General features: G+C 46.4%; 1 protein-coding gene across 1 annotated transcript in view; it reads left to right on the forward strand.

The window, feature by feature from the left end:
- grm7 (glutamate metabotropic receptor 7) overlaps positions 1 to 18,158 on the forward strand; it is a 348,652-nt gene that overhangs the window by 137,886 nt on the left and 192,608 nt on the right. The window contains exons 3-4 of the mRNA XM_079511050.1: positions 2,023 to 2,158; positions 9,979 to 10,133. Of these exons, the coding sequence (XP_079367176.1) occupies positions 2,023 to 2,158; positions 9,979 to 10,133 (291 nt within the window). The remainder of the gene's footprint in view (positions 1 to 2,022; positions 2,159 to 9,978; positions 10,134 to 18,158) is intronic.

Raw genomic sequence — 18,158 nt, forward strand, 5'->3', positions numbered from 1 at the left:
ACACGGTATGCAATATGGGCGGGCTTTGGTACAGTGACGTTCAATGCTTGAGACTTTTGACTGACAGTAGCTCTGACCAATTGCGTCAAAGAGAAAATGTTTGAACCCGCCCCCCGGGAAATGAAATCCAAGTGGAGCCAGCCCAGACTAATATACCGCGACAGTGTTGTGTGATATTAGTCTGGCTTATTAGCCAGGCTACATCAGAAGGCAAAATTGCAGCTGGGGCTCTCCAATCCAATGAATCACTTCCTTTATAAATCACAGTAGATAGATCCCTGGGCAGGTAATCTATCAGCGGCTGCCATATATTTATAAAGTTATTTTCTCTCTCTTTTAATTTGGCACTGAGCCTTTCCATTGGAAGTACTCTGTAGATTTCTCTATACCACTGAGTCACTGATGGAGGTTTTTCGTGAATCCAATTAAACAAAATGCATTTTCTATCTACACAGATAAGCTTATTCAGTAGCTTAGCTCTTCTAGGATCTACAGTAGCATCCCAAATTTGGATGGCAGCCCTAAAGGGCGGCTGTGGCTCAGGAGGTAGAGCAGGTCGTCCAATGATCCATGGGTCGGCGGTTCGAATCCCGGCTCCTCCTGTCTACATGTCGAAGTGTCCTTGGGCAAGACACTGAATGTAATGCACAATCTATGTAAAGCGCCTTGCCCTTGGATAAAGGTGCTATATAAATGCACCATTTACCATAATTGAACTCAATTCTTAAGTCACACAAGACCAGAACCTGGAAATCTTGGGACATTCCCAGAAACAGTGTATATACGTACCAACCGCTTTTTTGCATTTAATGCACAATGGGGACCTACTGGGATCGATTTTATTCAACATTTCAGTTCTGTGTTGTCTATGAAGTATCCTATACTGCATCTCTTTGAACCTGTTACTTAGAAAAGTATAGACTGAGAAGATTTAATGCATTCAGACCAACAGTCTTCATCATACTCGGTTTGAAAGTCCCTTTCCCATTTCCTAGTTGGTCTGTGTAAAAAGACAAAAAAGTGGCCTAAAAAAGACAAAAGTGTGTAAACACCAAACATTGAAGACAAAAGAGAGGACGCAACTTGTGATTGGCCAGAATGACATGATGTATGATGACATGATGATAAGAGCGCCCCTCACTTCACACGGGTGTGATTTTTTTCTTATATATCTGAATGATTGCAAAGTATTGGTGAGATGGAGGCCAGTGGCGTGCACAGACATTTAGAGGGGCAGGTGCTCAAGTGGAAAAAAAGGGCACTTTGTGCAGCGCGTGGAACCGGCCGGTTGCCTTAATAGTGTGAGATTTATAGATTGTGGGGCCTAAATAATATATTAGAAGCTTTTTTATCAAGAATTGATCAATGTTACCATGGTCCACATACTGTACAGTGTGCACTGTACAAAATAAGAAAAAAAATGTTTTGTTTTTATTTTCCTAAAGGGCACATTGCCAAAAGGGCAAGTGCTCTAGCACCCCCTAGTGTCTATCTGTGCACGCCACTGATGGAGGCAGATGATTGGCTGTGGCGACCCCTGAAGGGAACAGCCGAAAAGGAAAAGAGGAAGACCGATCTTCAATTATGCATCAATGGAAGTTGGAACGGCAAAGAGTGCATGTTGGATAAAATGGTGCATCAGTGGAACAGAATGATATGCACTGAACTAAGTGCTGGGGTAATGTGGCATGTCAGAAAGCCGCACAATTTATCTTGGCTAATTTTGGAGGCCGCCGAGTGACATTAGAGCTCTCTGCAGCTTTCTTCTCACAACATAAGTATGCAGAATACGTGGGAGTTTTCTCGAAATTTCAGGCAATTTGAAGATGAATACATCTATCTCTCTCCTGTGTGCCTCATAAAAGAACCCGGCTTTTCTCCATTATTTTGTACTACATCAAATGCAGCACATTTTACTGCACAACCTTTTATATGCACCCTTTACGACTGTTCTCACGTTTTAACAGTACCCATGTCACTCCAGTGAAGTCATCGTTGCCATATGCTTTCTTGTTCCTCCAGGTGGGATCTGCATAGCCCAGTCACTGAAGATCCCTCACGACCACAACACGTCCGACTTTGACAGAACCATCCGTCTGCTCCTGGACACACGGTACGCCAGGGCGGTCATTCTCTTCACCTCCGATGAGGATATCAGGTATGTGATTTTCCTACATCCAAAGCAAATATAGGGACACAGCAAAAGTTCCCCAAGGGAGTCTATACTTGTCCTCCTCCTTTTTCCCCACTACACTAAGGGCTCCATTTTCGTCACCGCTAAAGCCCTTATCCCTAAACCTCTTAGCCTTTTTTCACTATTTTGCTAAACATTTTTGAATAGTTAAAATGGCCAGTCTACAAGCTCACAACGTGTCAATGTAGATTGGCTAGTTGAATATATTCAAACATGTTTTTACAAATAGTAAAAAAGGCAAAGAAGTTTAGGGATAAGGGGTTTAGCGGTTGACGAAAATGGAGCCCTAAATGTCCTCATTGAAAATATCTACAAACTATATTTTTCTTGTTGCTGCATGTTGTGAGCTTGTAGATTGGCTATTTTTGAGGAACGTTTGTTTTACTTTTGGCCTACTATGACATGCCCAGAATAGAAACTCTAGGGTTCAAACAAAGCTAAACCGAATGGTTAACTGTGAGAAGGAAGCCTGCTGTCGAGCTTGGGCGGCGAATCACGGTCCTGGATTCACTGCGCCTCGCACCCCGTCCTGTCTGCCAAAAGCCAATCACACACATTTTTGCCTGTCAGAGAGCACCAATAGCACCCAGCTGCAGCCTCGTCAAAAGCGAATCACGATGCGGTTGCTCCCGCATCTACAGATAAGACAAATAAAGAAATACAAATAATGTTTGATTCTTACACTGTCAGATCGTTCTTTTGTCATGGCATGTCATGATCTAATAATTGCGTTTTTAATTAAACGTGACCCACACGTCCATTTGGTCAACAGTTGGCTGTTCTGTTCATTGCAACAAGGAAGTCAATCTTTTCTAATTTGATCAGTTTTCTGCCTTTTTGCCTTGGCTGGTTTTCTGCCTTTTTGCCTTGGCTGTTTTTTTTTGTCGTACAGACCTGCCGAACTATACGTACTGTTGGCTGATCCTTTCTTTAATATCCAATTTTCCTAACGTTACAGGCAAATTCGCTTTGATATACATTAATGGGCTTCCGGTATCGTGGCATTATTAGTAGTCTATTTGAGAACGGCGAGGAAGCAGAAGTCGTCATGACTAATTAATGTCATGGTGTGTTATATTTATATATTATATATATATATATATATATATATATATATATATACACACACAAAAGTGATGTTACTACACTGTTTAATTTTACTTTCTAGTATTAATCAAATGTCATTGAAATTACATGATGTGACGTTCCTCATTTGTACAGTAGAATATATTATTCATTCATATTATTCATATACGAGCCTATTTTAAGTTTTAAAGAAAGATAAATATATGTCATATTGCTTTACACAGCACAATCAAGTTGTAACGTAGCCTACACAATATGATGGTTTCATAACAACAGAGCTAACGTTAATCAATGATGAAATTGCCGTTGGATGATGGTAAAAAAAACACACACAAAAAAGATTCACCTTGGGAATAAAACAATGTTTAGCTGTTTATCTGAAAGAACCCATGCATGGACAGTACGTTTGCCAGGGAAAGCTTTTCTGCAATGACTGTTCTTTGATAAGGTTAATGTTTATGTACGCCCCTATTATCAGAATGATATGTGATTTAGTGTCAAGTACCGCTCGTAATCTAATGAAATGTTTTGATCTTCTCACATCAATTGTAACTGAGGTCACATTCCCACCTAATACTTTGGTAGACTCGATGCGAATGGGAGGAGAATTGGGACTTCTTGCTTCTTGCAATTGGACATGCAGCAGGGGGACCTTTATCAATGTGTTCCATTCATAAACTAGCCTACACAGTGAAATCTATGGTGATCAAATTATATCATAACGTGCATGTGTCGTGCCGTCTGGGACCTTTATTTACTGCGGATTGCATTCACACCTGCACCGAATCGTAATCAAGTGCGATTGGAAGCGAAGCGAAACCCCCGTTTTTGCTCGGAGTAGAATGCGGTTCTTTGATACGCATTAGGATTCGAATGAGCCTTCACACCTGCCAAACGAAGTGCACTTTCTGACAATGCGCAGCAGGATTCGTTTTAATCGCAGCAAAGCTTTCTGGTGTGAATGTCACCTGAATGACTGATGCAATGCATACAATAGTATAGTAGGCTATTTAATGTTATGGCTGCAGGCCTGCAGCCTACCGCAGAGGCCTCCTGGCAGGCCCGCAGCCTACCGCAGAGGCCTCCTGGCAGGCCCGCAGCCTACCGCAGAGGCCTCCTGGCAGGCCTGCAGCCTACCGCAGAGGCCTCCTGGCAGGCCCGCAGCCTACCGCAGAGGCCTCCTGGCCTGCAGCCTACCGCAGAGGCCTCCTGGCAGGCCCGCAGCCTACCGCAGAGGCCTCCTGGCCTGCAGCCTACCGCAGAGGCCTCCTGGCCTGCAGCCTACTGCAGAGGCCTCCTGGCAGGCCCGCAGCCTACCGCAGAGGCCTCCTGGCCTGCAGCCTACCGCAGAGGCCTCCTGGCAGGCCCGCAGCCTACCGCAGAGGCCTCCTGGCCTGCAGCCTACCGCAGAGGCCTCCTGGCCTGCAGCCTACCGCAGAGGCCTCCTGGCAGGCCTGCAGCCTACCGCAGAGGCCTCCTGGCAGGCCCGCAGCCTACCGCAGAGGCCTCCTGGCCTGCAGCCTACCGCAGAGGCCTCCTGGCAGGCCCGCAGCCTACCGCAGAGGCCTCCTGGCCTGCAGCCTACCGCAGAGGCCTCCTGGCCTGCAGCCTACCGCAGAGGCCTCCTGGCAGGCCTGCAGCCTACTGCAGAGGCCTCCTGGCAGGCCTGCAGCCTACTGCAGAGGCCTCCTGGCAGGCCCGCAGCCTACCGCAGAGGCCTCCTGGCAGGCCTGCAGCCTACTGCAGAGGCCTCCTGGCAGGCCTGCAGCCTACCGCAGAGGCCTCCTGGCAGGCCTGCAGCCTACCACAGAGGCCTCCTGGCAGGCCCGCAGCCTACCGCAGAGGCCTCCTGGCCTGCAGCCTACTGCAGAGGCCTCCTGGCCTGCAGCCTACTGCAGAGGCCTCCTGGCCTGCAGCCTACCGCAGAGGCCTCCTGGCCTGCAGCCTACCACAGAGGCCTCCTGGCAGGCCTGCAGCCTACCGCAGAGGCCTCCTGGCAGGCCTGCAGCCTACCGCAGAGGCCTCCTGGCAGGCCTGCAGCCTAGCACAGAGGCCTCCTGGCAGGCCTGCAGCCTACCGCAGAGGCCTCCTGGCAGGGCAGTATATCTTTACACTGCAGCCTACCGCAGAGGCCTCCTGGCAGGCCCGCAGCCTACCGCAGAGGCCTCCTGGCAGGCCCACAGCCTACCGCAGAGGCCTCCTGGCCTGCAGCCTACCACAGAGGCCTCCTGGCAGGCCTGCAGCCTACCGCAGAGGCCTCCTGGCAGGGCAGTATATCTTTACACTGCAGCCTACCACAGAGGCCTCCTGGCAGGCCAGTATATCTTTACACTGCAGCCTACCGCAGAGGCCTCCTGGCAGGCCAGTATATCTTTACACAGCACAATCAAGTTGTAACGTAGTCTACAATAGCCTCTATGAATTGAATAGGCTATTAGGCTGTTTAATTGTTATTAATTATGGTGGTGACGGCTGGTGATGGTCACAATTCACACAGGCATGGAGAGAGAGAGAGAGAGAGAATGAAACACGTGAATGAAATTCTCTTCTCCAATTTCTATATCATCTACAGTATATCATCACAGGGACGTGTCCTTGAACATATCTTGAAATATCAATTAAAATTAGTGCATTATTGGCATGAGAAAATGTTCACTTTAATCTCAATTTAGCTCATTGTTTTTTTTAAGTGAGTGAAAGACGGGGAGAGAGACGCATATCTTGTTTCGCAATGACGGTTTTCATATCATGTTAACTGTAAGTTGATAAAATGCCTATATGTACATATGCTACCCTAGCACTCTCTCGAGTAGGCTATAGGCTAGGGCCTAGCCGCTAGGCAACACGAATCATTAAAAAGTATACTGTAGCTGTAGGCCAGTGGATCAAAATATTTATTATTAATGCTATTTATCTCACGTCAATTTTAGCGTCGTATAGGTCTACTCTTATACATAATATACTGTAGGCCTTCATTTATCAATGGAGTGTAAAATCTGCCTCAAATTCGAGTGTCGGTTTTGGAGTACACTGACGTCGGCACGGCATTTATGAAGTGATCGCAAACATAGCTGCATCTCCTCCTCCTGTCCTGTCTGTCCTCCTCCTGTCTGTCCTCCTCCTGTCCTGTCGGTCTCTGTCACTGTGGTCCGTGACACCATGACCATCTCCTCCTCCTGTCCTGTCTGTCTCTGTCTCTGTCTGTCTCTGTCTGTCTCTGTCTCCTCCTCCTGTCCTGTCTGTCTCTGTCACTGTGGTCCGTGACACCATGACCATGACCATGACCATCTCCTCCTCCTGTCCTGTCGGTCTCTGTCACCGTGGTCTCCTCCTGCTCCTCCTCCTCCTCCTCACTGCATCTCCTCCTCCTGTCCTGTCTGTCTCTGTCACTGTGGTCTCCTCCTGCTCCTCCTCCTCCTCCTCACTGCATCTCCTCCTCCTGTCCTGTCGGTCTCTGTCACTGTGGTCCGTGACACCATGACCATCTCCTCCTCCTGTCCTGTCTGTCTCTGTCACTGTGGTCCGTGACACCATGACCATCTCCTCCTCCTGTCCTGTCGGTCTCTGTCACTGTGGTCCGTGACACCATGACCATGACCATCTCCTCCTCCTGTCCTGTCTGTCTCTGTCACTGTGGTCCGTGACACCATGACCATCTCCTCCTCCTGTCCTGTCGGTCTCTGTCACTGTGGTCCGTGACACCATGACCATGACCATCTCCTCCTCCTGTCCTGTCTGTCTCTGTCACTGTGGTCCGTGACACCATGACCATGACCATGACCATCTCCTCCTCCTGTCCTGTCTGTCTCTGTCACTGTGGTCCGTGACACCATGACCATCTCCTCCTCCTGTCCTGTCTGTCTCTGTCACTGTGGTCCGTGACACCATGACCATGACCATGACCATCTCCTCCTCCTGTCCTGTCTGTCTCTGTCACTGTGGTCCGTGACACCATGACCATGACCATGACCATCTCCTCCTCCTGTCCTGTCTGTCTCTGTCACTGTGGTCCGTGACACCATGACCATCTCCTCCTCCTGTCCTGTCTGTCTCTGTCACTGTGGTCCGTGACACCATGACCATGACCATCTCCTCCTCCTGTCCTGTCTGTCTCTGTCACTGTGGTCCGTGACACCATGACCATGACCATGACCATCTCCTCCTCCTGTCCTGTCTGTCTCTGTCACTGTGGTCCGTGACACCATGACCATCTCCTCCTCCTGTCCTGTCTGTCTCTGTCACTGTGGTCCGTGACACCATGACCATCTCCTCCTCCTGTCCTGTCTGTCTCTGTCACTGTGGTCCGTGACACCATGACCATGACCATCTCCTCCTCCTGTCCTGTCTGTCTCTGTCACTGTGGTCCGTGACACCATGACCATGCATGTTTATGACATTTGATTGCCTCACTGGCAGTCGCTGCAGTGGCTGGGCTGTCAATGAATGCGCAGCCTAAACCTTATGTGGTAGCCTACTGGTGGTGGTGGGCTGGCTGGGTTAGCCTACCTATAGTTGTGGATGCGGTCCCCACTTGCGCTGGCTCAGCACATTTGGCATTCGAGCGACGCGTCGGATTTATCCTTAAGCGAGGACGAGACGAGCTGCTAGGAGATTGCACATACCGTAACTGCAGAAAGACATGGGCCTGCTGTAGATTGCAGTAGCCTACCCGTGGGGGGACTTGACTCTAGCTGCCTGCAGCACTGCAGTCTCCCTTAAATGCCTCTCCATGTCATGAAACTATTGCAGCACAGGCAGCACAAATCCTCGCATGTATAGGCCTATGTGCTCATGCAAAACACTGTTTAAATGGCTTAAGCATCTAACTTGCAACATTGTTTTTAATTGCGCAATTTGAATTGCTTGTACACTTGGAAATATGATAAATATCCTACCAATTTCATAGGACAAGCCTTTACAAAATATATTTTTTTCACATAATATGTATTAGTTTTATATACATTTTAGAAGTGAAAACATATGTTTAGATGCCTGTGACAGCCTGTCAGCTGGTCAGACAATGCTGCTCCGCTTTTCTACGACAGAAAAACAGGTGAGGACAAAGCCTACGACAGCTCCCGACCTGACGTGATATTTGGCCGGGCGCACGTTCAAGTTCAAGTTCATGCGGGAATGATAAATGCCAATTGCGGTAATTCCGGTGTGCACCCACATTTGGGCGTACGCGACGTTGATAAATGATGTTACAACTGACGTTATGGTAGGCTACAGTAGACTAGGTTCAACAAAGTAGAGGCTGGAGTCGATCTCGTTCTCAGGTTCTGCTGATGTGTGGTTTTCTATGATTGGCCAAGCGTTGCTTTTTGTAGCGTCGGGACCTCGACAATCAGGCGATGTCCTTAGCCTCACAGCTAGAAGATCCTGGTTTCGACAACAGGGGAAACCTCCCCCTGTCAGGTGAAAAGAAGCAGACTCCTCATGCATAGAAGGATGCGTGAGGTCAGTCTGTTGCTCTCCCCAGGTTGGCAGAGGGAGTGTAGCACCCAGGATTACATTAGATCATTGGCACTGAGTGAAAAAATGGGTTGCAAAATTGTGGGATAAAAATGTGTAAAAATAATAATAATAATGTGAGAAGGAAGAGTTGCAAAGCACATCTGAAATGCTAATTGTAGTACTGTTACTCTTACTGTTGTTGGTCTTATTATGTCATTAACATTTCAGGTTTCTTTTTACAATGCTCCACAGTGTTTCGACAGATGTAATCATTATAGATAGTCCCTCGACCAACATACTGTACCAAGTAAACTTTTCATTGGTCCTAGTCCTACACGTGCCAACCATTTCAACTTTTATGCTACTGTATGCCATGCTGAGACCTTCTGACGGAGATTGATATTCACCATATTGTTCAGGGTCGGTACATTTTAAAGCTTACAGTGTTTTTACGTGACTGCATATATTACAAGACTTAAAGTACTTACAGGTATACACATGAGGTGGGAGGGTTTTACATTATAAATAGAATCCAGAAGGAAAGCACGCACATCTTAAAGAATTCTAAATAAACATACACACATACAGATGAGAAGGTATGAAGTCCCAGGGTTTTACATTATAGCCATAAAGTATTATTTTACGATATGAGGCGCTTGAGGCACGCACGCACGCACGCACGCACACACACACATGCATGCATGCATGCGCACATGCATGTGTGGTCCTCTGAGCAGGTCGTTTATTGTAGTAGGCGCTGCATTCATGATTCGAGGCATTTTTTTCAAACTGGCACACTCCTGGACTTTGGAAGGCAATCTTAGCCTATGAAGATGGAATATGAAAAATCTGATAGATCCGTCTTGATCACATGACTAGAGATATGTGTAGGCTACGGATTGACGTGACAACATTTGTAGTGAAAAAAAAGTGTCTCGGCCTCCTGGTGGCGCTATAACTTTGGGGCAGAGGTTATGTTCTGGCCTCCAAGGAGTGTGCGTGCAAGTTTTGCCGATCGCTCCAACGCTTCCGGACATTAGCTGTCAGGACAGGTGTGAAGACATGGTCTCTGCCACGCCTTCGGCCTGGCGGAGGCAACAAGTATAAAAAACGGACTCTTTCTTGAGCATGCAAATATTCATTCATGTGCAAAGTCTCATTTTATACTGTATCCTTTATCTAATTGCTGTTTGTAAATGATGTTACTACATGACTAAAAATGTGGTGTACTTGTTTTCAAGGGGCCTCCTGAATGCCAGTAAGCGAGCGGACCAGGTGGGCCATTTCCTGTGGATCGGCTCAGACAGTTGGGGCGCCAAGAACAGCCCTATCCACCAGCTGGAAGGGGCTGCTGTGGGAGCCGTCACCATACTGCCCAAGAGAACCACCATTAGTGGTGAGTTTCTTTTGTATTATTCTTTGTATTATTCAGCTATATTCAGCTCCGTGGAGCGCATATCTCCGCTGGGCCAGGTGCCATGAAGGTATATAGACATATCTCATATATATATATATCATCATATCTCATCATATATAGACATCATATCTCCGCTGGGCCAGGTGCCATGAAGGTATATAGACATATCTCATATATATATATATCATCATATCTCATCATATCTCCGCTGGGCCAGGTGCCATGAAGGTATATAGACATCATATCTCCGCTGGGCCAGGTGCCATATATAGACATAAAAAAGCGTGGCTTCAAAACTAGGCATGTAACGATTCCCTCAACTCACGATACGATTCGTATCACGATATGAGGTTCACGATACGATCTTTCACGATATTAAAACATATATATATTTTAAAGAGAAATTACCGTTTTCTTTAATTTTATATAATTTATCTTCCCCCCTGAGATTTTTTATTTAACTACATTGCAAAAGAAGTAGCATTACTTTTGACAGTGCAGAAACATAATTGCCTTCCTTGATGAGCATCAACGACAATCATCACCTGGGCACAGTCACAGACACACACAGCTCCCCTCTACAGTGCTCTACTACTGAAAGTTTCATTTCTCTCCAAAAGCATTTGAATATGATGGAATATGACAAAAAAAAACGATTTTTAAATTTCAATGAATCGATTCATATCGTCGGGATTAATATCGATATATATCGTTATACGATATATCGTTACATGCCTATTCAAAACTGGTAAAAGCTGAACTTTGAAACTGGTGTGAAGCCAAGCTGGGTAAGACATCGGTTGAAGTCTAAACAGAAGTACTGGAATATGGCAGAAGTAACGCCACCAAGGAAATTACACTGCAGCTTTGTAAATCTATGTACAATCTACGTGCATGAAATGAGGGTTGTGATTGGTCGGAAATTATAGTTTTCCGGGGTAAAGTACTTATACGATGGATGTACCCGCCTTAGTAGACACTCTGCATCAGGTCGTGACCAGGCCTTCCTCCTGGGAGAAGGGAAAAGGCTGGGAACGAGGCTAGTGTGACGCTAGTGCACTAGCGTCCAGCCAATCGCAGCCCCCCTCTTCCCCCATTTCTCCTCCTATACTCCAGAGACAGGCACCATATTTTTCTTTTTACTTGAACAAAAAACTTGTGTCTTGTGTATATAACATATTTAGATTCCCACGCAGATATAGTTACACCAACGTTCTTGTGAATTGCTAGTGTCATTTCTCCTTGCCTGTCTGTCTCTGTGCACCGTTGAGTGAGCAACGTAGTCGTGGAGAGACTCCCCAGACAGTGGCGCAGTTGGAGCAGAAGTGCAGTCAGGTCATTCGGCAGCTTATTCATAAATAATCAAGATTAGTAGGTCATAATATTGATTCCTTTCCCATCTACAGCTGCTATTTAATATTTTACGCAGCAATGTGTGTCCCTATGTGTACAGTACTATGTACGTGTCTGTATGTCTCTGTGTCCGAGCACGGAAAGCTGAAACACCTCGCCAATACCACTGGGTGTTACTGTTGTGCAGCGTGTCTCACACACACACACACACACACACACACACACACACACACACACACACACACACACACACACACACAGGCCAGGGAGGAGTAGAGTACGATTAGTACAATACAGTACATTTCAGTACAGTATAATTAGTACAGTACGGATTAGTACAGTACAGTACAATCCGGAGTAGTGCAGTACAATACAATACAAAGTACAGTACAGTACAACACAGAGTTGTACAGTACAGTACGGAGTAGTACAGTCAGTACAGTAAGACCAGTACAGTACAGCAGAGTACAGTACCCGTGCAGCACAGTACAAGTACAGTACGAGTACGATTGCAGTGCAGTACAGTACAAGTACAGCACGACTACTTTATTTTTCTTGGCATCACAAATACTTGTGGTATTATAAAAAGGATATGCCTGAGCCACCAGCATGAGCCATATACATATTATTAAAGCCATCGTCATGGCAATCATTCATCATGACTCATGATGCCTCATGATTCATGAGGCATCCAGGTGGAGATAGAGGTATAACCACAGCAACCTCACCTCCACGCCACTCTATCCTGGCAGTGGGGCCTCTGGCTCAGCTGGGGCGCTCCAACCAACATATAATTGGCATGTGTTCACAGGTGGGAAGTCAGCGGGCCAGGGGGATCCTATGCTAGGTAGGTCAGGGTGGGGCCTGGTCAGCTGGCCAGGGGGATCGTATGCTAGGTAGGTCAGGGTGGGGCCTGGTCAGCTGGCCAGGGGGATCGTATGCTAGGTAGGTCAGGGTGGGGCCTGGTCAGCTGGCCAGGGGGATCGTATGCTAGGTAGGTCAGGGTGCCTGGTCAGCTGAGAGAGGTCGTGGAAGGATAGCGTGACCCTCCCAGTGAAACGCTTCACTTTCAGGTGAAAAATAAATTGCTGCTATGTGGTTTTATTCACCCTCCCGTGCTTTCACACCAGCAGTGACTCAGTTTTTGTCCTGTAGCGTCTATCATGGGCATGCCTCTATATCCACATTTTAGCTGCCTCTTGTGGCAGAGTTGCTGTCCGTCTGTTATCATTCAAACCAGAATAGTGATTCACTTGATTTTACATTAATATAATAAAGCTCATCTGTAATCCCAACAACCTTTGAAATCTGCCTTCATACATCATTCAAGGGCAGGTCATATGACTGGAAAATAGAGCTTCCCGTAGATTTGTCCTTGTATAGGTAAAAAAATAAAAATAAGAAGAAAGAACACACATTAATGGCTCTTCTTCCATTCTGTGATTAATAACAACTAAAGTCAAAATGTTGTATAGTGGAAGAACACCACACTGTCCTCAGTCACCTCCACTGGCTGTTATTTTGTCCTTTGTCTCTCTTTGTCTAGCCGTGCTTATTGGAAATGAAATGTCTCACAGTCGATTTGTCTCTTGTTGTCACTGCCGGTGTGGAGGTTGGCAGTGACGAGGACCACACTATGCACAGAGAGAGAATTGACAATGGCCAAATTGTGGAGAAAATGAAAATAAACAGAAAACAATCATTCATCGTAGCACATGTTTGTTTGCAACAACACATCCAATTCAGGCCTTTGCGTGTCTTCAGTAACTCAGCTCCTAGTCCTTGCGCCTGTATAGTGGCTAACAAAGCAAAGTTACTATATTTACCCAGGGTAACTGGACTAAGCATCATATACTTGTTTACAGCCAGGCACTGCTCATTAAGGCTGTACCCTAGCCCTTTTTTTAGGACTCGAACTTCGGCAGGAATTTTCGAGCGAACATCCGGACCATTTGTTTCTAATTCATTTAAAAAATAACCTTTGAGATATCCGTCTCGATCAGAGAGCAGCGCATCTCCCCTGCTCTTTATCAATCTCTCTCGTCTCTCCCAACACACACACACACACACACACACACACACACACACACACACACGCGCACACAGTCAAGTGGCTCCGCGAAAACAGCTGATCTGCGAGCTTGCTGGCAGACGACAGCGTAGCTTGCTCGTTAGCTGTCACTCGTTCATTTGTTCCACCTGTGTAGAAGCGCATTGAAGTGGGCACAGGGCAAAAGCAGAACCTGTGACCGTTTTGCTTAACAATGATCAAAGTTCACTTATTTTTTAGCAATAGGCTATGTGATGCTAGAGAGCATAGATGCTAATATATTATGGCTGCTAAGAACGGTTCCCTCTATCAGCGATCATGCTGGGGAGTGTGTGTGTGTGTGTGTGTGTGTGTGTGTGTGTGTGAGTGAGTGAGACACGTCAGACATTCCATTCAATGGAACTATTTTGTTCTCACAGAACAAGGTGAGAAAGGTCAATCACCTCAGCTGCAGGCCAATCAATTAATGTGCAGTTGTGCACGGTAGACTTTGGAGAGGGACATAAGAACAAGGAGATATAAAAAATCATAACTTCTGACAGGAATGCACTAGAAACCTACTTTTTTTTACATGCTCATATCGCATTCTCGCCAAGATATATTTTCGAGTTAATAAAAAAGGAAAAACATAATATTTTTGTTTTAATAAAAAAAATAAAACGAATGGTTCAAGCCCATTAATTAAGATTCGAGTGGCAACCCTAACGAGCGAACATTCGAACCTTGAATGTTTGGGGACAGCCTTACTGCTCATAGAACATTTCATGGTAGTGGTTCAATGCCTTGCTCAAGGGCACTTCAGCGGTGGTAATTTGAACGTGCCAGTCCGGGGATACGAACTGGTGACCTTCCGGTATCAAGACCGCTCCGCAAACCGTTCGGCCACCGCTGCCGCTGTGCTAATACAGTACAATACAAAGTCTGGCAGAGAGCTATAGCTCCCAAAGGGGGAGACGCCTTGTCAGTAACCTTGGATGAGCTCTAAATTAGCCCAGGAAAGATAACAGGTGGTACACTAATAAATATCTCCCCACGAAACGTCTGCTGCTTATATTTTTTGCTCCTTTGGCTAATTAATGATTTATGGAAATTGATGTCCGAGGGTGGTGGGATGGAATCTTATAAAAGAGTAGGCAGAAAAATATGTGTGAGAATTTGGGAATCTGATTGACAGATATAGATAGCGTTGTGCGTTTAACGTTTAAAAGCCCACAGGGAGAAAGAGGGGTAGTGTAGGATGAAGGAATGCCCAGAGTGGTACTTATTCCATGCTGAGAGTTTGAAAGCTGCAGAGAAACAATGCAGTGAAAAGATGTGCAGAGAACGACAGCGGGGGGGATAGAGCGTTTTATTCCTAACATGAGAGAGAGAGAGAGAGAGAGAGAGAGAGAGAGAGAGAGAGAGAGAGAGAGAGAGAGAGGGGAGAGAGAGGGGGAGAGAGAGGGGGAGAGGGAGAGGGAGAGAGAGAGAGAGAGGGAGGATGCCTGTGGGCCGGTTCAGAGTGATGCTGTGGGTTGTCCTCCCTGTGGACACATGCTGTGTCTGTGGTGCACCCACTGTGTCTGTGGTGCACCCACTGTGTCTGTGGTGCACCCACTGTGTCTGTGGTGCACCCACTGTGTCTGTGGTGCACCCACTGTGTCTGTGGTGTCTGTGGTGCACCCACTGTGTCTGTGGTGCACCCACTGTGTCTGTGGTGCACCCACTGTCTGTGGTGCACCCACTGTGTCTGTGGTGCACCCACTGTGTCTGTGGTGCTGTGTCTGTGGTGCACCCACTGTGTCTGTGGTGCACCCACTGTGTCTGTGGTGCACCCACTGTGTCTGTGGTGCACCCACTGTGTCTGTGGTGCTGTGTCTGTGGTGCACCCACTGTGTCTGTGGTGCACCCACTGTGTCTGTGGTGCACCCACTGTGTCTGTGGTGCACCCACTGTGTCTGTGGTGCACCCACTGTGTCTGTGGTGCACCCACTGTGTCTGTGGTGCACCCACTGCTGCGATGGAGCCACATCACAAAGTCAATTACCCTGCATGCTCATATCTCTGCCACTTAACGCAGAGCTGCCAGAGATCAACTTGTGAACACCTGAACCTACTATGTCTGTCTGTCTGTCTGTCTGTCTGTCTGTCTGTCTGTCTGTCTGTCTGTCTGTCTGTCTGTCTGTCTGTCTGTCTGTCTGTCTGTCTGTCTGTCTGTCACTCTGTCTGTCACTCTGTCTGTCTGTCTGTCTGTCTGTCTGTCTGTGTCGATCTATTGGTCTAAGTTTAAGGGGGAGGCTTCTAACTTTGCAAAAGCAAATGTACGTTATGAAAGTGTTTTTGCAGCCACAGCAGAAAGAAAAGATCGGAACCATGTAGTATAGTATGAATTTGATATATTTACATAGTAATTTTCCTCTTATAACAAGATATCTTGTACAAACGTATCATACAATATACTATTAATTTAATGTTAAAATAATATAAGTTATCACATCAAATGTTTCATGTTGTAACACGATAAATAGTCTGTTACAGCAAAACTTATTTTGCTGTAATAAAGGTGCTACCATTTGGAATCAGCCTACTTAATTATTTGCTTATAGACCAATTATTTGTTTACAAACATTGGGACTGTTCGCACGGGTTCATGTAATCAATTCCCAACAGATCTCCAAACCTGTTGTTTTGGGGAGCGCTGGTTTCAGTTCATTCAACCTCCTCTTGTGTGTTGGCTAGTGAGATGCACCCTAGGAGACATTTATACTTCAAAGCGCAACAGTATTGCGCACAGAGAACAGCTGATATACAAGCTCACATCGCATCGCGGATGCCACTATTGTGAGTGTAGAGGTCTGCGTGCGCGTCACCATCGCGGGACGAAGCATAAATTATACTTGATGGGCTGCAGGTGCGCGTGGACAAACCGGCTCTGCTGCCGTTATCATGAGCGCACCTCCCGTTCTTATGACAGCGACTGGAGGTGTGGTTTTGAAGACAACTGCTTTGAATGACTTATTGTTCACACAACAGAAACCAATGGATTATATATTTCAAGAGTGAGAGAATACAATACAAATCCTAATCATTCTTCCTCCACACTGGGAGAAAAACAGCATCTGAAAGTTTGAAGGGGCATTTTTTACACGTTTTTTACACGCATGCTGTTTCTTATCAGTGTGACGTCGTCTGTTAAGGCGTCTATAGCAGTCACATAAGTTTGGTCTTGAAATGATGCTATCACTGGCCATGAACCTCACTCCACATCCATCAGAGACACAGAATTAACTTAACATTGGCTGTGCTTTAGGGCATTGAGTTAGTGCTTAGGGCATTGAGTTAGTGCTTAGGGCATTGAGTTAGTGCTTAGGGCATTGAGTTAGTGCTTTAGGGCATTGAGTTAGTGCTTAGGGCATTGAGTTAGTGCTTTAGGGCATTGAGTTAGTGCTTAGGGCATTGAGTTAGTGCTTAGGGCATTGAGTTAGTGCTTAGGGCATTGAGTTAGTGCTTAGGGCATTGAGTTAGTGCTTTAGGGCATTGAGTTAGTGCTTAGGGCATTGAGTTAGTGCTTAGGGCAATGAGTTAGTGCTTAGGGCATTGAGTTAGTGCTTAGGGCATTGAGTTAGTGCTTTTCGGTGTACACGTGTTTTTATCTGCCTCTATGTTTAAAACATGACCTGTATCTGCCAAGATGGATGTCCTCTATGTGTTTGAAACCAGGAAACGAGCTTTACAGAGTCGAACGTAATCGACGCAAGAAGCACTACGCAACGGAGGGCGAGAGAAATATCTCCCCTTACGTCAGCTCCCTTTGCGTGATCCGTCGCGATCCGTCAGGTTGGGAATGGACCCCAACCCAACGCAAGCAAGAAGCGTTCTTCGACGCAAGCAGAGCAAAAGTACCCCCTGGCAACCTTTGGCAGCAGAGAGCAAGAAGGCTTCTCCTCCTCTGCTCGACCCCTCTTTCTTGAAAGAGGATGACACTTCCACCGGCACATTGAGTTGTAAACGTAAACACGATCGGCATGGATATACAAGTAAGACGCGTAAACGCGGGAAGCGAATTAAGCTGTTGTGGCAGTCTGACACACACACACACACACACACACACACACACACACACACACACACACACACACACACACACACACACACACACACACACCTCTGTATCGTTCCAATTTCAGTTGCCCTCTGGTGGTAGGCGGGTGGTGTTACAGCGTGACACACACACACACACACACACACACACAGACAGACAGACAGACACACAGACAGTTTTGGCCAGCTTCTATAGTTAGTGCTCACTTCGTTCGCAATCACATTGAAAGTTAAACAGGATTGTTCGATGATAAATCTCACTCTATACAGTTATAACTACATCTCAACTCGTAACAAAAATAAAGTGGCACGTGTATCAGTACAGTTTGTACAATCCAATCTGTCATAGCTGCCATCTAGTGGACGAATAATTGATTGCACATTATAGACCCACACAAGCCTACAATAGCGACGCAACTCACGCAGGGACTATGTACTGTAAGTAACGTTGCGTTTTTTGTGTGCTTTTGACTCACCCCTCCTGAATGCAAAAACGGACTCTGTCAAGGCCTTTACACTAA

The sequence above is a fragment of the Electrona antarctica genome (genome assembly GCF_951216825.1).
Source record: "Electrona antarctica genome assembly, chromosome: 9".
NCBI classification, from domain to species: domain Eukaryota; kingdom Metazoa; phylum Chordata; class Actinopteri; order Myctophiformes; family Myctophidae; genus Electrona; species Electrona antarctica.